Source organism: Anabas testudineus, chromosome 5 (assembly GCF_900324465.2).
Source record: "Anabas testudineus chromosome 5, fAnaTes1.2, whole genome shotgun sequence".
Classification (NCBI taxonomy): domain Eukaryota; kingdom Metazoa; phylum Chordata; class Actinopteri; order Anabantiformes; family Anabantidae; genus Anabas; species Anabas testudineus.
This window is the reverse complement of record NC_046614.1, coordinates 14,730,066-14,757,800: the sequence shown is the minus strand read 5'-3', so window position 1 is coordinate 14,757,800 and position 27,735 is coordinate 14,730,066. Positions and strand designations below refer to the sequence as shown.

Genomic DNA, 27,735 nt, shown 5'->3' with positions numbered 1-27,735 from the left:
TCAAAAGACGAGGCAGAAGTTGGAAACAGGATTTGGGATTTTCATTAATGCACCTTCGTCATTGTTTTGATTCCTTACTCCTGCATACTAAGCAGCATATATTACCTTTTTTTTTTTTTTGCTTGTTAGGTGTCATTAGTTTGGAGTCGGTGCTGTACCTCACAAACACACCGTCAGGCTTCTCGCAGGCGGAGGACGGTGTCTGCTCATTACAGCTGTGCAGCAGCAGAGAGAAGGCTGCGTGTGCGGGATCCGACGGTGCCACGGCGCACGATCCGCACGGCTCCCGTTGTGAAGTTTGATTTGATCAACTTTACGAATAGATGCGTTTTTTGGGGGGGGAAATGTAGGCTTATGCGAAGAAAAGCCTGTGCAGCTGCAAGTTCATTTCGACTCACTTCTCAGTTCAGGTGGCAGTGACGGATAGAGACAGGATCCGAGCCACGTTACTACGGATGCTTGTGGACATTTGAGCAGCTGGGCGGTAAATTGCGTCGCCCTGGTCTCCGAGCTTGCACAGCGCGCCGGCACAAGTTGGAGAGCACGGGAAGGAGTTTTCCGGACTTGCCGATGCGAGCAGCGCTTCAGAACCACGGACAGATCCAAACCTCTGTCTGGCAAACATGTCCAAAGTGAGCGACATCTGGACTCTGTCCGTCACATGAAGCGCTCGCTTCTGGTTTTCTGTGCGTCGTGTGAATGAAAGAGAGACCTGCACACACATCAGGCAAGTGACATGTTCAGCAACCAGGTAAGAAGGGATCCCTTCATAACTCATTTTTTTTAACCTTCTCATAAGATTTGATTCCTTAATCTTAATTCAAGTGTCATTGACTTATCTGTTGTGATCACTTATTAACAGCAACATTTTCCCAACACGTCTCTGCACTGAAGAATTATCTCTAACAATGAGGGTGAACATGTCTAAAAGCAAACAGCAGCTGAACTTGATCTTATGTTTGATTGCTACTTGTCACTACAACACCTGAGTGGCACAGCCAGGAATCAGTGTGTAAAGTTCTTTCCACTTGACCGGAGCAAATATTCAGCACACTCTTTGTTGTCTCAGATAAAAACTGCATAATCTAATATCTCACTGGTTCATCTCAAACCAATCAGAGGTTTTGTTTTCTGAGTGTAATAGCAATCTGCTGGGTGAGAGTAATTGAGCTATTTTCAGTTTGCAATGCTGATAAAAGTGTCTATTTGAGGGAAAATATCAAAAACACTAGATTTAGCGTTGGATAAATTCATAATGGCACATCACATTGTTGTCAGTGGACTAGGCAGGATGTGATGTAGCACCGGGATTTCTCTCAAATTTAACAGGTTGACCACTATGTCTTGATGAACGTTATTATTTGAAGATGCCACAGTGACCAGCACTCGGTAAATAAAGACAGAGCTGGAGTCAGTATCCATCTCATATCTGCACTTTGCCGTTCAGTTTAATTTTGCAGTTTAGACACAAGTTTTCTTATGAATAAAAATAAGAACACAGTTGTTAAACATTTTATATCATCTAGTCAGAATGTTAACACAGGCCCTTTGTGGAGCTAAACAGACTCACAGCCACATTTCCTTGCGCTATTTTGAAAAACAAAAATGATGCATCAGTGTTGAAACTCCCAATCAGCTGGCTGCTGGCCACCGTGGAGGCATCCTAATTCCTTCAGCTGACAAGTCCAGGTGGAAGGATAAACTGTGTCCCCACTGGAGACGATATAATGATAGAAATCAGTAGCAGCTGCAGTTTCTCTTCTTATTTTTGTGTTTCATCAGTGGTAGATGAAGTATCATTGACTACTCTGCTTTAAACTTTAACTTCAAAATGAGGATAATCCAGAAAGGAATAAATGTAAATACCTCAGGACAGTCGGATGCCGTACCTTTGTACAATAAAAAAAACTCTTTTGTCTTATGTCTTCTAACTAAATAGCTCAGTTTTTCAGTATAAAGTGAAAATCTGTTGCTTGCTAGTGTCATGTTACATGAAAATAATGTAACCTGGCTTTACTTTGGATGGAGAGGGATGAGACCATGCCCATAATCTGTCTTGTTTGTCATAACAACAACAACAACAACAACCAGTAATATAATAAATTACTGTCCCATCAGTGTTTGTCAAAAAGATCTGAACACAATTTTTTAAAAATAAATCACATGGGACAAGTGCTGTGTCTAGGGCGTTCTTACTCAACAGGCTTAATGACTCATGTGTAGAGGATTGGACACTAAATTAAATGTCATGTAATGTACTTTCAAATATTAAACAAAAGTGCACATAGTGTGCTATGTGCCAAACAAAGCTGATTGCAAAATGTAAACGTCCGAGGTGATGACATTGAAATGATCATGAAGTTGTGCTGGCATTAATTCAATCCAATTTTATTTGTATAGCGTCAAATTACAGTAGAAGTCATTTTAGGTTTAAGACCTTACAAAATAGAACTGTATACGGAATTACATAGAACAACCTCACGCATTATACAATTATTAAATAACACATCAATGCACTTAATTTGAATGAACATGGTGGACCATGTCAACAAATGTGTGATTAGACTTTAGGGTTTTATAGTACAGTACATGTATTAAATAGAACTGTACATGACAGTCACCAGCATGGCTCAAAGCATCTCTACAGTGAGTCATACGTTACACATTAGCTATATATGCATAAGACAATAGACAATGGTGTTCTCTGCATCTTTATGCTAATGTTGGAGCAATTCTCCCCGTGCTGGGTGTGAGCAGCAGTGCATTAGCTGATGGTTCAAAGCTGAGTAAAGCACGCTGCCTTTTTCCTTTTGAACTTGCCTTTCACAGGGAATATTGTGTGAAAGCCGGAGAGCGAGTGACTCTCTCGGCTGCTGAGGGTGAGTGTGACACCCGTGTTCTACATCAAGATAATTTTAATGATGTGATCGGGGCCTGAAAGAAAGCTACTACAGAGCTAGACAGAGGCTGAGATTTAACTCTATGCGAGCTGATAATGCTGCTGCCGGGTGATAGGTGTTTCCAGTGATTGGTAGGATAAATGATGTTTCATGTCCAATTCAGACTCTTCAGCATCTATTTGCACTCTTTAAAGGTTTTGCTTCTTCTGGACCTCCAACCTCATTTTGGCCTAATTTACATAGGCTTGCCTAATTGGCTGTTTCTTATTGCACTATTAATTCACACTGTGATCTAGTCTTTGCAAGCAGAAAGCCCCCATCTGCTCCAACAGACAGCGCAGAAGAGCAATTAGACTCTTAATGTTGGACTCTTCAAGCTATGGTCTCACCTTGATTCTAATAATAGGCCACAGCAATACCAAACACCTGCAGCTACTGTCCAGGACACACAGCGGCTCTCAGACAGATTTTACATTACAGCTTCACACGTTACAACATGTAATCCTCTTTACTGGAGAGAGGATTGTGTATTTATCAATGCACTACGAGGTTTCCCACCCACGACATGACGTAATATCTATCTGGGGGGACAATTAATCATTCATTACACTTCACTTTCCTCCTCATTTTCACTGTTTGTTTATTTCTGACACTGCTCCTTGGATGTCACAGTATATACTTCCGATGTTCCTGCAAAAACATGGTTACACACATACACACAGCAGAAGCAGGTTTAGCCTGCTCCGGTGTGTCTACCTGCGAGTGGTTTCTGTCTCTGAGCACAGGAAACAAGATACACTTGATGAGTAAAATAACTGTTAAGTAATGACACAGTATAAAGTTAATTTGGGGCTATAAATTACATATTTTATGTAATATTACAATGTCACAGTATTGTGTGGCAGAAGAGGAGCGGTTAGTAATAAGCTCCCCACTGCTTGTTAATAGAGAGAGGAGCAGCGGCACATTAAATAGTCCAATCTACAGCCATGCTCGGTGGACATACCAGTGTGAATCCTTTAAAATCCCATCTTGAATTTAAAGAAATCCAAGCAGACACAGGCAGTTTCTGTTAATATTATGTGCCATTTTTGGACTTTCAAATAATTTGCCTAATATTCTGCATAAAATAGAATATGAGAAAGATGTGCCAGTAATCATACTAACCCTGAAAAGACTGTTGTTATGAGTCATTTAAAGTCTATCGTCACCATTCATATCTGCCTAAATCAACACGTTTCCTGAACTTGTTTGTATGTTTGATGAACGTTATGAATGACTTGAAACAGAACTGTTGGGGCTCTGTGATTGAACCGGCCCACCTCTCTAATCAGAGATCATACATAACTCCTGGTGAGATCTAAACCTGTAACCTTAACACGATAGGAATCTACTATATTAGCATACATGTCTCACTGCCCACTTCCCTCCAGTTACCCATCATGTTTCCATGGCAACCCCAGCCATTCAGGAGAACCAACATCTATGTGATATCTCTGTTGTAAGCTTAGAAAGTATGCTTCACTCAAGAGGTTCCTTAAATATCTATAAATATTTGATGCGGCCACTCGGCAGTAGTAACTTCAGGTTTGTCTTTCAGGTAAAAGTGCAGTGATTACACTTCACACTGGAATCACCAAGAGCCTCATTGAAATAAAATCTACCTCTCTGTCTCTACAAAAAATTCTATTGAGATTCAACGCGCCACTTCAGCCTCCCGAATAATCAGTCCTGCGTTTAGACTTCTCTAAACCGAAACAGTTCGAGTTAGATCTGATAAGAAATGTCACCCCTGGTTATGTACAATAAAAGGTACACTTCCTGCCTTTACTGCTTAATGGCTGAGTGCCATTTTCAGACCGTTGAATGTGTGTGTATGTCTCAAAGAGAGTAATCTATGTAAGCTATGAGTGGGTGTAGATAGATAAGATAGATAGATAGATAGATAGTTAGATAGATAGATAGATACATGCTTCATGTTTGATTAACTGGATAATTAGTTTCCCCTTTTGTTCACTCAGTAAATATCAAACATGCGGCACCCACTGAGAGAAGACTTGAAAGTGATCTGCCTCCAGACGCTGTGAACGTCGGCTCCTCTCTACTTCAACCAGCTGATTCCTGCTACCTGATCCTGCCATGCTGAGCGCAGTGCTCCGCTCCAGGTTGGCCAGTTTTGCCATTTACTGGCCCGTCCGCGTGCTCCTGCTGGAGCTGCTAATACCAGGCGTCCTGCCGAGCATCTCCAGATTACCCCCCACAGCCAAACGTGAGATCATCATGGAGGGGGACTTGGTGATTGGGGGCCTGTTCCCAGTGCACGAAAAGGGTGACGGGACGGAGGACTGTGGTAAGATCAATGAGCAGAGGGGGATCCAAAGACTGGAGGCCATGTTGCTGGCACTCGATGAGATTAACTCCAGTGACCGCATCCTTCCCGGACTCCAGCTGGGGGCTCACATCTTGGACACCTGTTCAAAGGACACTTACGCTCTGGAGCAGTCCCTAGATTTTGTCAGGGCCTCCCTCACCAAGGTGCATGATCCAGGTTTCATCTGCCCAGATGGCTCAAGACCCATCCAAAAAGAGGTTCCACTTGCCATCTCTGGGGTCATTGGAGGATCCTATAGTGACGTGTCAATTCAGGTAAATAAGCAAATTCACTTAGATCACATGACTAGTGTTCCAACTGCATTTGCATACACTACACCAAAGACCCTCAACTAACTATATGTTTTTCTGTCCCATTTTTCTGTGACATTGTTTTAGTTTTAGATATTTGCACCCAACAATATGGTGACCAGTGTAATATTCCCATATCTAAATCAAGGTTTTAAACTGCTTACCCCTGACAATACTAGCCGTAATCATAAACCTTTCTACTATAACCCACATACTATAGTTTCTAATTACTTATTCATTTATTCATTTGTTTAGTATTCATTCTGATACTTGGGCATAGTATTGCTTTCGTACACTCATCATCATAAATACAAACAATAACCAGAAATACAGTGAATCTCTGGTTTTTCCAAGCTGGAGGACCGAGCCTTCAGTGGAGGAGATTTTGCTTTGGCTACAGTGAGAATCAACCCGGGATGGTTCTGTTTTAAGCATCAACATCACTTTGTCAGTGACTTCATTTCCGCCTTGGAAAGAAAACTGACCTTTCACACACGTAGGAAAGGTTGCCAGAGGCAAAACATCTGAGCATAATTAATCAATTCCGAATGCCCTCACACACCATAATTACCATGATGCACTGGGTGTTAGTGAGACAAAGTGTGTAGGAATAATTTTGTTGACTTTCCATTAACTCCAGTTCATAACAAATTTATTATAAACACCCACACATGAACACAGAGTAAACATTTTTTTTAACCATGATAAAGCCTTCAAATCATGTTTAATAGCAATAATGTGTCTGTCGGTGTCTAATGAGACTTCACTTACTTACTTATCTAACCGGGCCATGCTTTTCATGCCTGTTTAGTTGAACTGGTTATTCTAGCTAATGGACATTCACCATCTACAAAACGTCATTAACCAAAAGGATTTTGCTGATTTAGTAGCTCTGAGGTCTCAAACCCCTGCCCTTTCCCATAATAACCACATTACAGCAACTCTGTGCAAGTGCAAGCAGGAAATTGATTGAGCAGTCTTTTAGCACAGCTTGGACTATTTGAAGATGTTTATATCAGTGCTGTCACACTACATCATGAGACCAATAAACAAAACAAAAAGTAAAAGTACATTTGGAAGTTTTCAAGATTTTTTTTTACCACAGCAAATAATTGGTCTGCACTTATAAAGCTCTTTTCAACACTCAAAGCACTTTACACAGTGCTCCTCATTTCACCTATTCACACATGTAATTATCAGCTTGAATGCTGCAGCCTCATTCCCGTGTGTGGTTGTGTGTGTGGCATGTTTAAGGTTAAGCAAAGGTCACTTGGCCCATGTCAGAAGCAGCCATGTATTGAAGTGCTCCAATGTTTTACTCTGCATGTTCCTGCTTCTGCCATAACTGTTTCATAAAATACCTGCAGAAGATTGTTAGCTTAGCATAGCACAAAGAATGGAATCAGATGGAAAAAGCTAATCTGGTACTCTAAAGGTAAAATGAAAATTTGAATTAATGCAAATTGGAAAACAAGTTGCAGAATAGCAGGGTGTAACTTGTGGATTTGTCATAGAGATAATGATAATTTCAGTTTCATTTAAAATTCCCCTTTTATCACATACTGTACTACAGCATCATGTCAGCATGTTAAAGCTTAATGGGGAATAAGACAGACTGGACCCAGGATTGGACTCATTTAAAATCCTCATTGAACACAAGGCTTCCTCACTTAAGAAGAAGTGGGAAACATACTGCAGGTCCTCTCCTTTAATCCTGATGATTCACTGACAAAAGAACAGTATGTTTTAAAGAAGCATGAAAAGGGCCGTCTGGATATCTCCCTCTGAATTAGTCTTCAGCAAACGCACAGCCGCAAAGATTTAAAAAGAGGCTTGCTGCTTTTGAGTTTTTTGTATGAATTTCAATACATACCTCCAGTGTCACTTTGCTCAACAGTCTCTTTGTTAGCACGTTTAGTTATCGGGCGCTATAATGAATTGAGCCGTGAGAGCGCCGAGAATCCAGTGGTGGGATTTTTTTTTGAGAGGTCACTGGTTTAAACAGTCCCTTTTCATCCCATTGAAGCACTCTGTGGAGATGAAGGGTGTTAGAAAGCAAAGGGACGACAAGTGCCAGGGACTTTGAGTAGAGCTGCTTTTTCCCATCTGTGGGGTGCATCTCCATTGGCTGGCAGGGACATGTCCACCTGCGTGTCGAGAGGAGACTGTGCTGCTTGTGAGAGGGGCCAAGGACAAGATGTGGGAAAGATGGTGGGAAATAAGCCAGGTTCTCCTCAACCTAAAAAGGATTCCTTCATAATTAGCCCAGCAATATTTAGGAGAATTTCGTCATCTTGTTACTCATATATGTCCTTTTTATATCTGCTCACTGTTTAATTATTTGAAAACAAGCTTGATTCCCACCTCGAATATTAGCTGTATGGACTATGAATGATGACTCAGCCCTAGCAGCCCACACCTTTTACAGCTGAATGAATTAAACCTCAAATTATAGAGAAATTGTTGTTAAGAGAACAATGAAAACATTCTTTACTATTTGCACACAGAAAATTCAAATCAGCAAGTCACTACACTTGGAAGTTTGCTTGAAGGCATAGTCACTTAAATTTACATAACTTTTTAAAAACACAAATACACACTTAAACTGTCTTTAATCGAGTATTTTTTGTGATAATAAAAACTGTGAGGTCCTTGTAATCCTCCAAAATAAAACATTTAATAAAGCTGATAGAGAATAGAGAATAGAACAGATATAGCGAATGCAGAAAATCTAATATTACACACTAAAAACACCCAATGAAACCCTTTAAGATGTCAGAATAACTCTGTCCTACCACTGCTACAGTTGCTTGGTCTTCAATAATTTGAGGTCATAAGAGTGTCTGTCCTGATGTAGTGTATATTGATGTTTAATACTTTTGGTTTGCAGTGCTTTATTAAATCTGCACTGCACAGAGGAGCTGGAGAGGGCTTTATTGTGTTGCCATCTTCACAGAGTGTGTCGAGTGGAAAGAAAAATCTCTTCTTTGGTGTTAACTTCAAAAGGGTCTTGTTTATCATGTGATATTATAGCTGAATCCCCCTCATCTCTCCCCACCCTCCCTCCTCTCCCTGAAACGGTTATTTTTGAACTTGAAATTTTAGCACATTCGCAGAACACAGCTCAGCTCCCTAATTAGCACCAGAATGTCTTTCAAAGTGAAGGGAAATATTGTAATGACTGGAAGGTTGGTTATAGTCATGACCCACACTGTCAATAACACTGCTAGTATATCAATTTCCAGATGCACTTCCCTTCATCTTGTCTGTTGTTTCTTCACACACCATCACAGGAATAAATGATCAGTCTTTGCTCAGAACCTGTGGCTGTTATTTAGCACACTGCTTAAGATTGTGTTACAGGAGCATAGTCTTAATAACAGTAGGAGTTACTGGACTTATCAAGTTTATTTCAAAACTGCTAGAGGCTAGAAGTGATATTTCAGAGCTGTAAGCTAAGCAGATGATAGAGAACAATACTTTTTCTCAGATGTAACACTGTATTTTAGACCGGCTTGAAAGGTCGCTCTTGTGGGGAGCATGGCTTTGCTGGTGGGAGGAAATAATAGATGTAAGTTTAATGTGAAGAATTGTCTCGTCCTGAAATACTGCATGCAACACACAAAGCACACATTTCTTCCTGCAACTGCACTCTCTAAACCATAATACATGGTCTAGATCAACCAAAACTCACAGACATGTACTGTATGTATTCCATGTAGGGGCTTATAGACAATATAAAATATACCTGTTTACATGTGCATCACCTGCTTTGAAAACCTTATTTGTTTATGCATTTATTGTGTGACTTTCTATGTTCCTGTCCTGTTGAAGTACATTAAAGGAATGGTGGCTCTCCCTTTTTTATATGTTCTTGGAGCGCTGCATTTAATTGTGGCAAGTTAGTTGAGGACACAATATTTACATAAACTCAATGTAGAGAAAATATGTTTTCCTATAGAATTACACTGGTGTAAGCAGACTGTTACTGAGGGACACAGCAAATGTGCTTTCAATCAAATGTGATACTTATCAGCTGTGGGACAGATGGATAGTTGATCCAACAGATATGGTTGGATCAGCTATACTGTGTAATGAAATGGCATAAGCTTCTGAACAGTCCATACTGCTCCTGCTACGACTTTCCTTCCTTGGCAGTAAAAAAAGAAAATACCTCGGTGAATTTGAAGCTGTTGGCAAAAACGAATGCATCAGAGGTGTACAGCACTGCAAATGTGTTGATTCAATTTCCAATTTGGAAGAATAAGCCTTGCATGGAGAGACACTGTAATCAAACTTAAGAACACCAAGCTCATTATTGTGCTTCCTTTTGCCTCAAACAGTCTACAAAGTAGATCCAAGTGGGTGAGCACAGAAATGCATCTTGAGATGAACTGTTTGTTTTCGATGGTGCACGATCAATTGAATTACTCTGGCGCTCTGCTGTTTCAGCCATCTCTCCACAATCCACTATAGCTTTGTTTAGCCTATTTAGCCTTGATACCTTTTCCTTCTTAGTAAATGTTTGCATCAAAATGTACACCTCTGCATGCATTTAAATAATGTCATGACATCATTCTCCTATATCTAATCCCACACAAACAATTAGTCATAGTCATGTCTAGATTCACCATGGTAATGTGGCATTATATAATTATAATGTGCAACTTCAATATATTAATTAAAGTGGATACCATTTCAGGTAAAATAAAAGATTTTGATTGTTTTATTTATATTGTAGAATTTGTATTTTTCCCTGCTTGTTGTGTGTAATTTCACTTCTGCAGGACCAACTTCTCATCTGCATAAATTAAACCAGATTATTCCCAATTGGACTCAAAACAAACTTGGCATGGGTAATTTGGGCTGCTGTTTGCACAACGGCATCTGTATTTCTTTTTGGATTTAGATTATATTTTGAAAGCACTACAGTGAAAAGTAGCATTATGTACTGTATGCCTCAGAATTAAACCACTCATTGTGAACAAACAAACAAGTGACACATGTGCTCTAAGTGACACTTAGAGACACACGACGAAGAAAACTAGCATTCACTGTCGCCTGGTGCTTGTTCAAGTGGGTTTACTGAATTTTGCAGATAATTTAAAGCTTTCTTGTTATGTTCTGTTAAGGCTTAATCCCTACACTGTAAAGTGCCTTGAGATGACTTTTGTTGTGATTTGCTGTAATATAAATAAACTGAATTGAACTGAAAAATGAAGGAGAAAGCTCACACACCATTAAAAAGGATTCCAAATCACTAACCTTGTCTGCACAAGCCACTGCTTGACAGTAGTGTTTTTATATTTCATATCTCATATTCAGAAACAGCTATTTAGTTTGCTTCTATTGTTACATTTAAACAAACCACCTCTGCACACAGATACACACATGGACTATAAATTACATAGTCTACTGTATGGTGGTCATACAATATCAATTAAATCATATATTCTAAAGTTTCCTGCTATTAACTAAATAATTCAGACAAAAAATACGTTAAACAAACGTTCTTGTTAACTCTTAGATAAAGAGAAAATTATGCATTTGCAGAGTTTTGTTTTGAGAACTAGATTTTTTTTTTGTTTTCCAAAAGAGTCACTTCAACACTTTTTTGTCATGGTGACATATGGTATAACACACTAATACATTATTATTATTATACAGTTATATCTAATATATACAACAGTTAATTTTTTTAATTAATTAAACATTCTGCAATTTTTTTGTAAATATAGTCGTCCTCACACAACAAATAGGCCCCCCTCAAATAGTAGTAAAACACTGATTGATCCAGTTAATATAAAAATGCATTAAGATCATCAGATCATCCTAAGGGATATTATTCATCCAATATTATTTTGTCATCAGCTTTGACACATGAAGAGAATCTAACTAGTGCTTCAGTTTTTTTTTAGTGGTTGATGACTTAACAAAGGGCGGGTTAAGTTAAAGCCTAGAGTTATACATATGTTTTGGTAAAACTGCATAAAGTACTGTTCATCAGAGTGGTGTCAAAGGGCCTGTATTGCTATAATGATGGGATTTAGGTAAGAAATCACATGCAGGTTTGGAGAGTTTCCTGAGTGTTCTTATCTGACTTGTTGATGAAGAGAGCGCGAGTGAAATACTGCATGAGAAACTGACGAACAGACGGTTACTGTCACACACTCCACTGCCGTCCTGAAAGGTGTGGTGTCAAGCTTCTCTAAAAAAAAACAGCTGATGAAGGCCAACTGCCTGTCTACGATGCAAGTGTGACTGACTGATGTAGTGTTGCTGCGCATGGATCTGATACATACTATATATATATATATATATATATATATATATATATATATATATATATATATATATATATATATACATATTTCATGCAACATAGATGAATCAGGCATCTCCTTACATTGACAACAGAAAGCACCATCTTTCAGTCGGTATTTTGATGAGATCTCTGTCCTTTATTCTAGGAAAAACTGTGGCGAGGACACAGGCATTGTATTCTTGTCTAAATACATCATATTTACTCCATTTAGAGCCTGTAGTATGCCTACGATGTCTGTTGCCTCTTAGTGTTTTAGCTAAACATGGGTAAGCACAACACCACTTGCAAATTGGGGGTAATGTCAGTAATATCTAAGGCAAAAGGGATGTGTTTGAATCACATTAACAGTTTTAACTCGTCTTTCTTGCTTATCTGGGGTGAGTAATGCACAAGAACAAGCAAGAAAAAGCTGAGGCCCTGTTTGCAATTTTCTGGTTTTCTACATAAATTGGTCATTAAATGTAATCTTATCTTCACCAGAATCTTGTGTCTTAAGTGAAGACAACCATCAAACATAAAAAGTGATAGTGGAAAAAGTAGGTGAAACACTGTTAAAATAAATAGTTGAACCACCTTTGGCAGTAATAACCTCAAGCAAGCACTTTCTGTAGCTGGGGATTAGATCGGCACAATGTCCAGGAGGAAATCTGTACCATTTCTCTTTTCAGAACTACTTTAGTTCAGCCATATCCTTAGGACATCTGCTGTGAAGGGATCTGTTGAGGTAATTCAACAGCATCTCTCATGAGCTGAAGTCTGGTATCTGACTGGACCACTCCAAAATGATTCTGAAGCCATTCTGTTGAAGATTTACTTTGATGTTAAAGGTCAACCTCCTGCTACATCACCCAAACTCTTCTGAGCTTCAGCTGGTTGACAGCCACCCTGACATTATCTTGTATGATGCTTTGATAAAGTTATGAAATTATTTTGTCGTCTATGATGGCAAGCTGTCTAGGTCCAGAGGCAGCAATGGATCTGCCAGTTATGATGTTCCTTCCACTCTACTTCGCTGATAGGATTCTCCCTTTTTACGCCATGTGTACTTCTGTAAATAATTCAACCTTAGTTTTATCAATCCACAAAATATGTTCCTATAGCACTGTGTCAGTGTGTTATTGGTTCAGTTCTCCTTTCACACCATACGTATTGTTGCATGTTCCCTCTCAAATTAACATCGCTGCACACCTGAATTTTGACAAAGAGCACATTGGCACTCCACAGTGCTACTGGGAAAATACTTTGTGGATTGAAAGTTGAATTGTTTGCAGCAGTACACGTGGCATAAAAAGGGAGCAGCAAACCAGAACCAGCATGAAAACATCATCACATCAGTGCAGTACAATGGAGGGAATATCATCATTTATCAGCTTAGAAATATTATGTTTGTTTGTGACTTTGGTGAAGACCAGATTACATTTCATTATTAGTTTATGCAGAAAACCAGGAAATTACTTTTTCTTGCCACTATATGTACTACAGTAATCCATCTAGTTGGTTTTGAGGTATTACAGTCTGAACTAACTGGTTGCACAACTAGTATGTAGTCTATAGCATTTATAATATCACACTGAGGATAACAACTTTGTTTAAGTTCTTGTGGATTGTAACAAGTGAGAGAATGGTACTTTTAATAGGACTTAGGATTGTGAGTGTGGAAGGTTCCAATTACATCCATGGGGATGCCATTGTTTGGAAAGCCTCCAGGCATACAGTGATGCCTGAGGGAGGAGGTAGTTATAGTGAAGTCATGGGTATTCAGTAATCACCACTGCGTCTCACGAGGAATCCTGCAAAATGGCAAGTTTTTACCAGCTCTCTGTCATTGTTAGCTCTAATGCTTTGTGGGAAAATAATTGCTGTGATTTTTTGTAATGAATCGGGCATAATCATTTCAGCAGGCTTCTGTCCAACATGGATGTCTTGCTGGTTTTTCAGTCAGAGATTATTATCCACCTCTGCTGAACTCAGCAACACCAGCTATCACCTCCATAAGGAAATGTCTGGGGTCATTGGGCAATGTAACTTCTGGCAGAATCTGTCAGCAGTTACTGAATAATAACAGAATGACTTCAATGCGAGGAAACATCAAAACCCACTGATAAAACTCTTATCTTTATGCCACTGTTGCTGTTGTCATCTGGCACTATCAGTGAAGGCATTTCTAGCACAAGCTGCCGGTGATGTGGATCCCCGACAGAGTAAACAGTTTAAGATAGAGAAAAGCTGAATAGCGAACGTTTTCACTGCAAGTCTCTGCCAAAGAGCTGAAGCACATCAGACAGCAGCTCCAATGCTTGAATGGCTCCACTTCACCTAAAGACCAGATGGATATCTACAAGTTTCAAAAAGTCAATTTTAAAGACCTGAAATGCAGCACTGGAGCATTTTTCAGATTTTCGGGACTTACTGGACAGCCATTATATAGACTATTTAACCCTAAAAAAGTGCTATTCAGAAAATGTGGATGTTTTCTGCACAGGCTGCAACTATTCTAGATCTGTTAAAGTAACTATAACCAATATTTTTGTGTGGTTTTTCTTCAGCATGATTTCTATCCCTACCTACCCCCGAATATATTCAATAAAGTATAAAAAAAATATATATTACAAAACATATATTAAAAAGATGATCTTAGAAATGAAGCATTAGATGAAGCTTTATGACCATAATAACCCAAAACTTTCTTTTCGTTCTCCAGGTGGCCAACCTACTGCGACTGTTCCAGATCCCTCAGATCAGCTATGCCTCCACCAGTGCAAAGCTCAGTGATAAGACCCGCTATGACTACTTCGCTCGCACTGTGCCCGCTGACTTCTACCAGGCCAAGGCCATGGCTGAAATCCTGCGTTATTTCAACTGGACCTACGTGTCAACAGTAGCATCAGAAGGTGACTATGGCGAGACAGGCATTGATGCCTTCCAGCAGGAGGCGCGCACTCGCCAAATCTGCATTGCCACTTCAGCCAAGGTGAGCCGCTCTATGAACCGCCAGGGCTATGAGAATGTGATCCGCTCCCTGCAGCAGAAATCCAATGCCAAGGTGGTTATCCTCTTCACCCGCAGTGAAGACGCCCGTCAGCTTCTGGTGGCTGCTGCTCGCATGAATGTTAGCTTCACCTGGGTGGCCAGCGATGGATGGGGAGCACAAGAAAGCGTGGTGAGGGGCAGTGAGACTGCAGCAGATGGGGCTTTCACCATCGAACTGGCATCCTACCCAATCAGGGAGTTTGAAGACTACTTTACCAAATTAAACCCTTACACCAATACAAGAAACCCCTGGTTCAAAGAGTTCTGGGAGCACCGGTTTGACTGCAACCTTCAGGACCATGGCTGCAGTGAACACAGCTTGCGAGATGGAACTTTTGAACAGGAGTCCAAAATCATGTTTGTTGTAAATGCAGTCTATGCCATGGCTTATGCTCTGCACAACATGAGACAAGCAGTATGTTCCAACACATCCAAGGTCTGTGATGCTATGAAACCTGGTAATGGCAAAAGATTCTACAAAGAGTTCATCCTGAAGACCAAGTTTGAAGGTAAGTCCAGATGGAAGAAATATCTGTATTATATGTGTGTACAAATTTTAAAATGTCACAGAATAGGATTAAATTCATTGTAAACATTTAATGTAAAGCAAACAGGGGTTGCAAATAAGCATGGCACTGTCTCAAGACTTCAAATGATTTCCTCTGAGGCATTGAAAAGGGATTTGTGATTTACATTTCAATTAGCAAAAAAAATCCCTGCATTAGCAGGGAGAAATCAGAGGGAGGGGAATCTGTCTAGAACATACGTCTGGGAATATGTTGGATGAATGAAGATTCGCATTTAGATGAGCTTACTTACTTGACGGGATTTTACTACATAATAAGTCAGGATTGTTGTCATTTAAGAGTACTAATGTACTACTAGTACTGAAGAATATATACACAAACTCCTTCAGATAACTGCACAAGTTGTATACTTTTATACATATATACTATGTAGCTTAAAGTCAACTTTGCTGCATGTTTGCTTCCTCCCAGCTCCATTCAGACCTGCAGACACGGAGAATGTTGTACGCTTCGACTCTGTTGGCGACAGCATCAGCCGCTACAACATCTTTCATTACCACAAAGAAGAGGGGAAATTCGTCTACAAGAAAGTTGGATACTGGGAACAGAATCTGACCCTGAACACCACCCTAGTACCCTGGCATGGCCACATACCACCCACCTCGCAATGCAGCGACCCCTGTAGAAAGAATGAGGTGAAGAGCATGCAGCCTGGAGATGTGTGCTGCTGGATCTGCATCCCCTGTCAGCCCTACCAGTACCTTCAGGATGAGTTCACCTGTGCTGACTGCAGCTTTGGTCAGTGGCCTCTGGCTAATTTGACTGGCTGCTATGATCTGCCTGAAGAGTATATCCGGTGGGAGGATGCCTGGGCCATTGGGCCTGTTACCATTTCCTGTCTAGGCATAATGTGTACTCTGTCAGTAGTGGGCCTGTTCTTCAAGCACAATGAAACACCTGTGGTTAAAGCAAGTGGACGTGAACTGTCTTACATACTCTTGCTGGGAGTGCTGATGTGCTACAGCATGACCTTCATCTACATTGCCAAACCTTCTACTGCTGTTTGCACGCTTCGTCGATTAGGCCTGGGAACGTCATTCGCAGTGTGCTACTCTGCCCTTTTAACCAAAACCAATCGCATTGCTCGCATCTTTAGCGGGGTAAAGAATGGAGCTCAGCGGCCACGCTTCATCAGCCCAGCCTCCCAGGTAGCAATCTGTGGTGCTCTTATCTCCTGCCAGTTGCTGGTGGCTGTCATCTGGCTATTGGTGGAGGTGCCAGGAGTTCGTAAGGAGGTGACCCCAGAGAGGAGAAATGTGGTCACCCTCAAGTGCAACAGCAGGGAGTCCAGCATGCTCATATCACTCACCTACAACTGCATCCTCATCATCCTCTGCACTGTCTACGCCTTCAAGACGCGAAAATGCCCTGAAAACTTCAATGAGGCAAAGTTCATTGGATTCACCATGTACACCACCTGCATCATCTGGCTAGCTTTCCTGCCAATCTTCTATGTCACTGCCAGCGATTACAGGGTACCTATCTATGAAACACTTTTTTATAAAACAAATGTGCCATCGAGCATTTACTTTTCTAGACCCTTTGCAAACCCAGTGTTGTGAAATAATGTAAACAAAGTCTATAAATGACTATCCCCTGTGTGTTTACCATTCCTAAAAGGAGAAGGTGTCACTTTCACATTCCATTTGATCACTGTCACCCACACTCAGGAGAGAGCGGGCTTTCATGTAGGTTTCAACACTAGAACAAAGATCCTGGAGACAGATGATGCCTGAATATGGACAAATAATTAATGACAGTCAAAAGATTGAATGATGGCATTGCATGTTTAAACATACATTTAGGAATTCTGCAGATTAAATCAAGACTTTGTTATTAGATGCAAAGGCTAAATCCCAACTGGTCATATCAAGTGAGCTTAACATGCAGTATTATGAGTTGTAGTAAAGGTAAGCAAGAACACAGACTGCTTCCTTAAATATGCTGTAGAATATCTGCTGCAGAATATATATATATATATATATATATATATATATATATATATATCATTTTTTGCAGGATTCAACATTTAGACAGTTTGCTAAAGACTAACTTTAACCTGCATCACATAAACAACCATTAATACGTTGCATTATGTCATTATTATTACTGGATATGTGTGGCATTGCAGACCAACTAGAATGTACATTTTGTTTTTCTGGAGAATAAAATGTATAGCTGTAAGGACCAATTAATCTATTTCTCCATGCAGTGTAAAGGAAGACAAATAATATAAAAATAACAAAACGAAAGAGGCATTAAACTGACAGACCATATAAGTTATGAATTCTGGTGCCTTAGGCAGACTCAAGTCTACTGCCACAGCATTTGGTCAGGGTGTGCAACAAGGCCTTTGTTGTGCAAACAGATGGGGGGAGGTCTAGGATCACACAAGCTTTGTATCATCATGAGGTACCTCAGGCTTTTCATGTCTGTAGTGATCAACACATGTACAACCAAAACTGTAAACCAAAAGCCTTTACCTTACCTGATCCCTAATGGGATTCATGAGACCAGCTGAACTCTGTTGAATAAAGCATCATCCAGCAGACAGAGTAATTGAAAGAATGAGTGCTTTGGCACTGAAACAGGGACCTTGATGCTTCAGTTCTTTGTGACACTAATAATAATGGCTCTGGGTTCAGTTGCCACATTTCAAATTAGGGTTGAATAGCATGGAAATACTGTATTCTAATGAGAGGCTAGCCTTGTTGCTCAGTGAATCATGATGAATTCAAAGTCTCACAGATATTCTCTTATGTTGAGAAAAAATTAAAGTGAAATTATTTTAAATCTATTTTTCTTTTATGTTTCGGTCTTCTTATTTCACTAAGCTTTTCACTAAAATACTGAATCTGAATATCAATGAATTATGGAACTATAAACATTTGTCAATATACTATGAACATATCTATTTAATAATAAAATCAATCAGATAAATAGCATAAAAAATCTCAACAGGGATTCAGAGTAGAAGGTATAGCCTCATTCTATTTGCTGTCACGTTTAAAGTAAAAACACAGACTACTGATACTTAATTTTTGTAAAGAGGCGGTAAATCAAAATAGCTGCTAGAAAGACGTCACCATGCCTGAAAAAGATAAGAAACCATAGAGAAAACAATATAAGAAAAAGAATATTCCTGCAGTTTTATTTTTTATGTTGAAATGTGTGAGGGCTCTCATTCTCATATTTCTGCAGTGCTGTTGTTGTGCAGAATGCTTAGGAGGGATTTCACTTCATGCTGTGGTTCTGCAAATAGAAGTTCCTGGACTGCAGGGTAAACCAGTGGGGTGGGAAGAGATGGTGCTCAGGAAGATGACCCCAGCAGTCAGCTCACATTAGCAGCTGAAATATGACTAACAAGGCCCCGACTTTCCAGGACAGCCAGCTGTGCTTATACCACTTTCTTCTTCTTGCCCTCATATTAATGCACATACAAATAGGCAATTAGAATATCTAACATACATAATTGAAAACTTAAAACACACATAATTGAAAATGAAAATCAGGGTAACTATGGTAGCATAACAGCTATCTCAAACATGTTTTAGTATGACTGCAGGGTACAACAGCAGTATTTTGTGTAGTAATAAGAATAAAACAGAATCACATGTATAATGCCTGCTCGTGTGCAGTTAAACGGTGAACACACTGGAGCATTTAGCAGCTTCAGGAGTTGTTGTAAAGCAGAAAAAGAGAGTTGAAAGAGGAGTGCAAATTGGACATAGGTTTACAGATTGTCAGAAACGCATCTCTAAATTATTGCTTATGTTACCCCAGATCTGGTGGATGTGGAAATAAACCATTGTTTGTCGAAGCTGTATCTTGAGGACATTACACATTGATATATTTATTTGGGATATGCAATAATTAGACAATATTACTCTCTCTTTAATGGCACATTTTTAGACTGTAATCATTGGGACATTGTGTGGGTGAGATGATGGATATACTGTGAAGCCCAAGCTAAGCCATCTGAGGCGGCAGGAGGAGGAGAGTTTGATCATGATATGATGAATAGCACATACCATTTAATCGCATTATTTTGCACTTATTTGTTTGGTCTAGGAAATGTCAGAAAACAGTTTGGGGGTATCCAGAGCAAAAAAAAAAAAGAAAATCTGAGTGAACTAATTTGATCAAAGCCTGTAACAGGTGTGTTTGTGTGAGGAGTGTGGAGGACAGGTGGTCTTTGAACAAACTTCATTAGTGCTCTGAGGACAAAGGGAGGAAGTCCAAGTGCAGACTGATATGTTCATCATGCACCTGCTTTGCTCTCCTCACAGGTGCAGACCACCACCATGTGTGTCTCTGTAAGTCTGAGTGGTTCGGTGGTTCTCGGCTGCCTCTTCTCCCCTAAGATCCACATCATCCTGTTCCAGCCCCAGAAAAATGTGGCTACACTTAGAGTCACAGCCAATCGCTTCAGTGCCACAGTGTCTGGTACGGCCTCTGCTCCCAGCTCCAGCTATTCTAAAGGTACAAATACTACACCCCCTATGTATTAATTACATAATGCCATTAAAAACACATTTTAGGATTTTCAAAATTCAACTGCAACATTGTATAAGAATTTAGGTAACACCACCATTTAATGATGCAAAGGTAAAAGTAACGTTTAAATGTTGCACGGTCTTAAAAATAATCAGAATGAAGACGAGAAGTTGGTGCAGTGCAGTAATGCTGTTTTTATATTTTGTTCAAAGAAATATGAATGTACTATGCAAAGAAACTAATTAAAATCTGCACATTATTATAAGTTTCTTTCAGTTATTTTCTCTGGTTTTGCATCAGCGTAGTTAAGCAATTAAAATCCACTCATTATGTTCCTTTTCATGCTGGATAAGAGCAAGTCTTATCTAAAGCTTATTAATAAACTGACAAATAATTCATAGCACAATTATCTTCCTATATAAATACAAGGTTCACATAATGCACTCAGTGTAGTATCTACTCTTCAGAGCAAGGAGATTTGCATGTAAAGCTTATTTACCTGTTATCTCTTCACCTGGACTACTGTGGTCTAAAATTTCAAACATTTGATTTTGGGACTAAGACATTTTGAACCTTTTACTTTACTTTTAATCCTAACTCATGCCATATAAAAGTCCTGTATTTGAAATCTTTCTTAAGCAAAAGTCACCAATATATAATATGCTATCAAAAGAAAATGTATATTGTTATATATTTAAACATTAGGTATAGAGTTAAGTAAATACATTAGTACTTTCCACATATCGGAGACCATGTAAGAAATAAACTATTACTCATGACTGTCTGCTTTTATAATTTTTTTATAGCTTTCACCTGTGGTTTTCTGTTCCGTAGCAGTGAAAAACTCTTGGCTGGCTAACATTGCCGTTTTGTATTCTCCCAGGATCAGCCTCTAACTATGTTCCGGCAGTTTGCAATGGCCGCGAGGTGGTGGACTCTACAACATCTTCATTGTGAACAAGGCTCCTCTCTAAGCACAAGACACCACCTCCATCCTCAGCTACCCCTTCATCAAACATGGCTGTGTATGACGGAGCCCTCATGCCATCCAACATGCTGCAGAGAGATAACTCTGTCTGGGTAGGCTGACTGACAGCGACCAGGGTAACTCTAACTGTGAAAGCTAAATAATGTTCCTTCAGTGAGCAGTATGTATCAACTGTAAAGCCTTTTTGTATAGATTTAATATGCTGTGATCTCCTTGGTTTACAGATAGGTGTGATTAAATGCACTGTGCCTTGTCCTTAAGAGTTTTGTTGTTAAATGGGTGGTTGTGAAGCAATAGTTAAATAAAACAAAAGGCTGTTCTTATCTTGTCCTTACAGTGCTGTGAATATATCCAAATGTTTTAGATGCTGAAAAAAAAAGCTACTGAGTAAATTTAGCCCTTTCTGTTAAACCAAATATGTGACTAATCATAGTGAACGTGATGAAAACTACACAACTAGACAATATAAAGGATGTGTGTTAATGTAGACTGGTATAACAGTGTGTGCTTTATTGTAATTTATGTAAATAAACTGTTTTTTTTAATATTAAAAGACTAAATATTGCTTGCAATTCTTGACATCAGAGATTTTTGGACACAGGGTTTAATTTTTCTCCTCTTTACAACCAAATTAATTTACTTTACAATGTTTGTTTTAGTTGAATCTACTTATTGCGTCACTTCTTCCAATTTTACCACAGTAAAAAAAAGTGGAGTTCAGCTAAAGATGAATCAGTGAATCAGTTTCAGCATGATTCTTAATTGTGCTCTAATACTAAGACTTGTATTTGGTGCTCAGATCTCTAAGCTGTAACTACTGCTGTAACTAGCCGAGTGTGTACATGTACAGTGCCTAAAAAACATATTCACCCAAGTTGGACTTTTTCATCTTTTATACTGATTGGAGTTTCCTGACATTAAATTGTAACAATCATCTAAACAACCCATCGTCTGCCTCATCTGTTTTTGTATGTTAAATGTACAGTCAGTAAATTGGCAACCACCCATATTTGAAATGTCACTGTCAATATATTAGAGTGGATAATATTCATTACAAACATCTTTTGTGCATACCATTATCTAATGAATAAAGTAATAAAACACACAATGTTTCAGTAAAAAGTAATGGCACTTATTACAATTTTTGGGTTTTCTTTACAAATTGCCTATGAAATGTGATGTGAACGTCATTACTGTGACAAATAATATGAAAACATCATATTAACGTAAAGTATGGTGGAGGAAACATCATGATCTGGGGCTGTGCTCTGAATCTGGACAGCTTGCCATTGTGGAAAATTATTTGGAGTTAATCAAGGTATCTTACAGGATGTCTGCAAGCTGAAGCCCTGTAGTAGTTGACTGAAGCATCATGACAATGACGCTACACATCAAAGTAAATCTGCTTTAGAGACCCAAAATCTGCTTTTTGGAGTGGCTCAGTTAATGCGCAGACCTAGACCCATTAGAGATGCTGTTGAATAAGCCCTGAACAGAGAACTGTTCACACCAGACATCATGATTATATGTCTGAGCTAAAGCAGTTCTGAAAGGAAGAATGGTCCAGACTTCTTCCAGAAGATTTTGCAGGTATAATCCACAGCTACAGTAAGTGCTTGCTTGAGGTTAGTGCTGCCAAAGGCAGTTACTTTGTTGAACATCACTCATCACACATGTTCAAGGGCTGTGTTTAAAAAAATGAAGAAAGAAATATGATGAATCTTTGTGTTTTACAGGTTTAGAAATATTGTGTTTGTTAATATTTGTGACTGATGAAGGTCAGATCAGCCAGATTGGAGACAAGTTAACTTAATGTGTTTCTTAAGTAGCCACTGGTAAGTCAGACAAGAAAAATCTTGTCTGACTTCTACAGTACAACAGGAACAGCTCACAGCAGAAACTTTATCAAATATAGAAATCACAGCAGAGCTTCACAAACCAATGCCTGTATGAACAAATACTCCCCAAATAGTCCTTTTATAGTATCATATAAGTTTGAAGGTAAACTAAAACACGATACTCGGCCAGTTTCTAAAGCTTTAATTTACAAAAAACAGGCACTTCACAGACAACTAATCGTCCATCTTGGCTTCCTCTTGACTAGGAGATTTCCTTTTGAGGGGAATAACATATATCCCATTCTTGGCCTCTTTTAGTCTCCACCATCGGCCCAACCTGAAGAAATACACACAGAAATTGAGAGATAGATGTTAAGGATGTAAACAGACTATAACTATAACTAAATGTAAAAGCTTATTTGTGACATAAACAAGGTTTACGACACAACTATTGTTCACATGATCTGTCTCTTTTTTGGAGAGTAGGTTAAATGCACAGAAATCTGAATTAAGTACATTCAGTAGATTTTGGAGAGATTTTGTAAAGTTTACTGGTTTGCATTTTTCCTTACACAATGTTAATTTCAAATATGAGAGATCCAAACCAGCTAAGAGAGCTATGTAGAATTAATTTTATTTATTATTATTAATTTAAAAAGAGTCCACATATGTAGCAAGTTGATATGTAGCAAGTATCAATTTAACACTATAAATTATCTGTATCTGTAAATATACATCTATATTTATTTTAGATCTTTTTTTTTTTCTTTTATTCAACTACTGAAAAAGACATAATCCTGACATTATATACATATACATTTCCCAATGTCAACAATTTCAACATTGTATCATTGTGTGTTTCAAGGTAACATCACGTCTTTACACACAAATAGAAATAGATGAACACTGACATCTACTGGACCTGTCCTGCACTGAACATGAACTCAGACTGACACTGGTTATGTGGCCGAAACTCCACAGTTTCTATGGAAACATGACCATTAGTTCAGTTACCTGTGCTCCTGTCCAACTCCTGCCACCAAGAACTGACCAGAGCTCGAAAACTTCAGACTGTTCACGAAACCAGACTGGCAGGAGAAAGTCGAGGTACAGACAAAGTAAGATACTCTGAAAACAACTGGGCTAATTGCCAACACTTTATTCCATTTATTGTAGGGAACATAATTAGCTGAGAACATATGTTATGTAATGTGACCTTTTTGTTTTTTTTACTAAAGAAAAGCGTATGAGCTTACCACTGGTACACTGAATAAAGGCTCCAGCCCACGGTAATTCTGACCACACTTCCACAGCTGCACCTGTGAGTTGTGGGAACCTGTACAGAAGAATTATCAAGGCTATTTTATATCACTACAGACATTATGACATCTTAAGTACAGCTTAGGTAATAAGCACACCAATTATTGCACTAACAAGTGTGTAGGAAACTATATCAGGCCCAAATGTAATAATTATAATGATTCACTTACTATTTACAATCATGCACTGTGAAAAGCTTTAATTTATTGTGTCACACATGCACATACTGAAGTGTGTGTATGTGTGTTATTAAAAAGCTGGTAAGTACGACTCTCACAGCTAGAGGCACCTGAGGCAACGGTATCTGAGTTCTGTAGCGCTGCTACTGAAGCGACCCAATGAGGCTGCTCCAGCTCTGTGTCACCATGGCAACCATGAGCCTTCTTCACTGTGCTGAGAGGCTTCTTCTTGTTGACACTCCAAAGAGAGACTGAGCTAAGGTCATTCAGAAAAATTGAGAGAGGGCACAAAAGAGAAACATGAATGAATCTGTAAGTATGATGAGAGCCTGGAGAAAAAAAACATGAGGCAAGATCTGTTTTAACAGCTTAACTGATGTCTTACCCATCATCAGCCCCTGATATCATGTGCTCCTCATTTATGAGCTGGATACAATCAATCGATCCCCTGTAGAAAGACAAGATAACAGATGATGCCAGTTTATTATGCGAGTTCACTCATTGTCCTGTTGTAGAAGACAAAGCTGCACTTTCTTGAATAAATGTGTGATCTGCATCCAGAATTTGCCAGTAATACAGTAAGTGGAATACATTCTTCACTCTTTTTTTCTATTTTTAAGCTCAGTAAATAAAGGTAACACAGTGCTTCCAAATTTAAGAGAAGGGCTTTTTCATGCTAGTTTGCTACAAGAAGCTTTATTTACTTGTCACTTTGAAAACCTACTAATCTCATTGTTTTAAAACCTTCACTGTTAATTTAAAATGACTACAAACAATATATTTAAAATAGCGTTCCCATATGAACATGACAGTAGCAATGCCTTGCTTGATGGTGCCTTATCAAGCACCTGTAACAGACAGAAACTCACTGATGGCCGTGGAAGACAAGCTGAGACTCCTCGGTTATCTTCCACACCCTCACGGTGCCGTCGCGTCCTCCTGCAGTCACGCAGCGCTCACGGCTCAGGCTGTCCAGCCCCGTGATAGCATCCTGATGCCCAAAGCTACAGAAATTCACAGTTAAATTTCCACATTCAGCACAAATCAAGTGTTTGGCAGTGAAAATATGTTCTGGATGGTTACTCACAGAGTTTCCACATATGCATTCTCATCTACATTCCACACTTTGACTGAGCGGTCATGAGATGCACTGTACAGATCATGAGTTCCCTTCCTGAATGAGAGTCCCTGAGAAGAAAAAGTCTTATCAATAAGAGTCACGGGAGTTCCTGAGAGCTACAATAAATTCTTAAAAAGATGTAAAACTCTCTGCAACAAAGAGAAACAAGGAGAACATACCGACACTGGGCCTTTGTGTCCGGTGAATTTATATAGATGTTTACATGTCTCTGCCTCCCAAATCATGATCAGTTTATTCATGTCTCCAGTGGCCTAAAAAGATACAGAGAATGTTGATGCTGTTAAAATGTGACAAGGAACTCAACAAGAGAGATTTTGAAACTGTCAGATCTACTCACCAAGTATTTTCCATCTGATGATATGGCCATACACAGGATATGAGCTGTATGGCCAACATGCCGATCTTCTGTACCTTTCCTACCACCAGGTATCGTGTGCAGTTTCTTGCCACTTGCAACATCCCCTGAAGATATAACATAACAAGAACTAAACTGGGGCTGTCAAATGAAGCTGTTAGCTTTTAGACAAATTTCATCGTCACAACGGCTTTAAGGGATCACATAGTATACTTACACTTAATGATTGAGCAGTCTTTGGCAGCAGAAAAGATGCACTTGTCATCAGAGGAGATGACCACACAGGTAACTGGAAGTTTGTGTCCTCTTAACAACCTGATCTCTGAAGTATCTGGTGGTATGAGCTAAACAACAGAATAGAAATTAAATAGCAGCTTCCCCATGTAAAATTTAGTTAAAGAGGTACAAACTCCTATACTTACATCTTTGGCAATAAGTCGCTGAAGTTTTCCTTTCTGCTCAAGCTAAGGAAAAAACAGCAAGATCAGTAACACAGGCCTGTACATGGTTTATGATCTGGCATATAGAAATCCAAATTCATTCAAACTCAGTGACTTCATTGAAGATAAAACAGGTGGAATGACTAACAGAGACTTGCTACTTGATAATGTATTTACACCTACATTTCTGCGATACCTTATTGTATCGGACAGTATTGAACGTACAATTTTTTTACATAACACATGCAAGGAGACAGCAGGGCTTTCTTCTCCATGTTTTATTGCTGTAACCTTAATGATCATATCCACATTTTTACCAGCTTAGAGTCTCGTCTCACAAACACTGGACAAAGAAAACACAACTTAAACATAGTTTCCAAGTAAATTCAACTTAAACTAGGCAAATTCATCTTGTTGGGAGGGGGATATTAATCTGATTAAGAAAAACGAGAGGGATGAGCCTCCACTTCCAGTTCCACCTTCGTGAAAAATACTGGCTTATCACTTCTTACCACTTCTTCTTGAAGTCTTCCAGCAATCAGATCAGTCTCAAATGAATCTTCTTCTGCCTTCTTTTCCTCTGATGAGAACAAACCGGATATAAATGCACACAGGAAGCGACTGTAGAGTTAGATTTTAAATCTATGTGAATAAGACGAGCTTACCTTCTTCTTTCAGTTGCTCAAGGTAAAGTTTGGCTAATCTAAGCTTCTTCTCCTGCGGTGTCTCGTCATACTCATGCTCCTCACCGGACTGTCTTTTCTTGGACACTACAGGACTGAGCAAAGAAAAACAACTTTCAGAACAGCTTAGTGCTATTAGTGTTTTGGCCATAAGGTCTAGGCAGCTTGTCAGCGACGCACAGTCTCAATCATCGTTTGACTATGTCAAAAAAATTCACCTCTCTGGTTCAGAATCGCTGGAAATCTCCTCGTTGTATTTAGAGTTGGGTTTCTTCGCTTGCACTTTGCTTTTACCACCTGAATCACCCTGAATCGCGAGAAAAAGGGAGAGTTAGTAATGTCATACAGTGTGGTAACATCTGTTACTGAAACTATGTCAAATCGTTCTTATAGCAGCAGATAAACTAAGTCAAGTCACACTTCATGTAACCCTGCATGTTAGCTAACTTGCTAACAGTCCAGCTCACCTACCTTTCGTTTTGGCCCCGCTGCATTGTTCCCTTTTTTGGCTACTTTTGCTTTTTCTTTTGTCTTTATAAAGAAAGACGAAGACATGATGACACACAACAAACGGCGATTCAAAAATGATCTACAGATAGAGTTAACGCCACAAGTTTCTCAATCAGAAAATCAACATTGAACCCACATGGGTACACGCCAACCAAACCAGGACATTGACGTCACGGCAGAAGTCAGATTGCTATTTGCTGATATCAACGGTGACATACATTTGTCCCGCCCTATGAGGAAACGCTAAATTCCTATTGGTC

The 27,735-nt window shown here is 39.2% G+C and overlaps 2 protein-coding genes across 4 annotated transcripts; one reads left to right on the top strand and one right to left on the bottom strand.

The window, feature by feature from the left end:
• The first annotated feature begins 160 nt into the window (after window positions 1–160).
• grm2b (glutamate receptor, metabotropic 2b) lies at window positions 161–22,940 on the top strand. 2 transcript variants are annotated; one of them, XM_026348675.1, is made up of 6 exons: window positions 161–751; window positions 4,922–5,546; window positions 14,609–15,446; window positions 15,936–16,999; window positions 19,814–20,006; window positions 20,905–22,940. In XM_026348675.1, the coding sequence occupies exons 2-6, from the start codon at window positions 5,040–5,042 to the stop codon at window positions 20,976–20,978; spliced, it is 2,676 nt and encodes an 891-aa protein (XP_026204460.1). In that variant the 5' UTR covers window positions 161–751; window positions 4,922–5,039; the 3' UTR covers window positions 20,979–22,940. The 2 variants fall into 2 exon arrangements, with proteins under 2 accessions (XP_026204460.1, XP_026204461.1); XM_026348676.1 differs by having other exon boundaries at window positions 4,901–5,546.
• Window positions 22,941–23,034: 94 nt separating this feature from the next.
• rrp9 (ribosomal RNA processing 9, U3 small nucleolar RNA binding protein) lies at window positions 23,035–27,639 on the bottom strand. 2 transcript variants are annotated; one of them, XM_026348677.1, is made up of 15 exons: window positions 27,437–27,639; window positions 27,184–27,272; window positions 26,948–27,060; window positions 26,795–26,862; window positions 26,265–26,306; window positions 26,060–26,186; window positions 25,825–25,949; window positions 25,646–25,738; window positions 25,434–25,534; window positions 25,216–25,350; window positions 24,732–24,794; window positions 24,445–24,602; window positions 24,104–24,183; window positions 23,862–23,935; window positions 23,035–23,184 (listed from the first exon to the last, which is right to left on the bottom strand). In XM_026348677.1, exons 1-15 carry the CDS (start codon window positions 27,518–27,520, stop codon window positions 23,082–23,084), a joined length of 1,455 nt encoding a protein of 484 aa, XP_026204462.1. In that variant the 5' UTR covers window positions 27,521–27,639; the 3' UTR covers window positions 23,035–23,081. The 2 variants fall into 2 exon arrangements, with proteins under 2 accessions (XP_026204462.1, XP_026204464.1); XM_026348679.1 differs by having other exon boundaries at window positions 24,457–24,602.
• Window positions 27,640–27,735: the final 96 nt, after the last annotated feature.

Coding starts and splice junctions, on each gene's coding strand:
- grm2b (XM_026348675.1), top strand. CDS start 5,040: ATGCTGAGCGCAGTGCTCCGCTCCAGGTTGGCCAGTTTTGCCATTTAC. Junction 15,447..15,935: donor CCTGAAGACCAAGTTTGAAG/GTAAGTCCAGAT, acceptor GCTTCCTCCCAG/CTCCATTCAGACCTGCAGAC. Junction 17,000..19,813: donor TCACTGCCAGCGATTACAGG/GTACCTATCTAT, acceptor CTCTCCTCACAG/GTGCAGACCACCACCATGTG.
- rrp9 (XM_026348677.1), bottom strand. CDS start 27,520: ATGTCTTCGTCTTTCTTTATAAAGACAAAAGAAAAAGCAAAAGTAGCC. Junction 27,273..27,436: donor CAGCGGGGCCAAAACGAAAG/GTAGGTGAGCTG, acceptor CTCGCGATTCAG/GGTGATTCAGGTGGTAAAAG. Junction 26,307..26,794: donor GAAGACTTCAAGAAGAAGTG/GTAAGAAGTGAT, acceptor TTTTTTCCTTAG/CTTGAGCAGAAAGGAAAACT.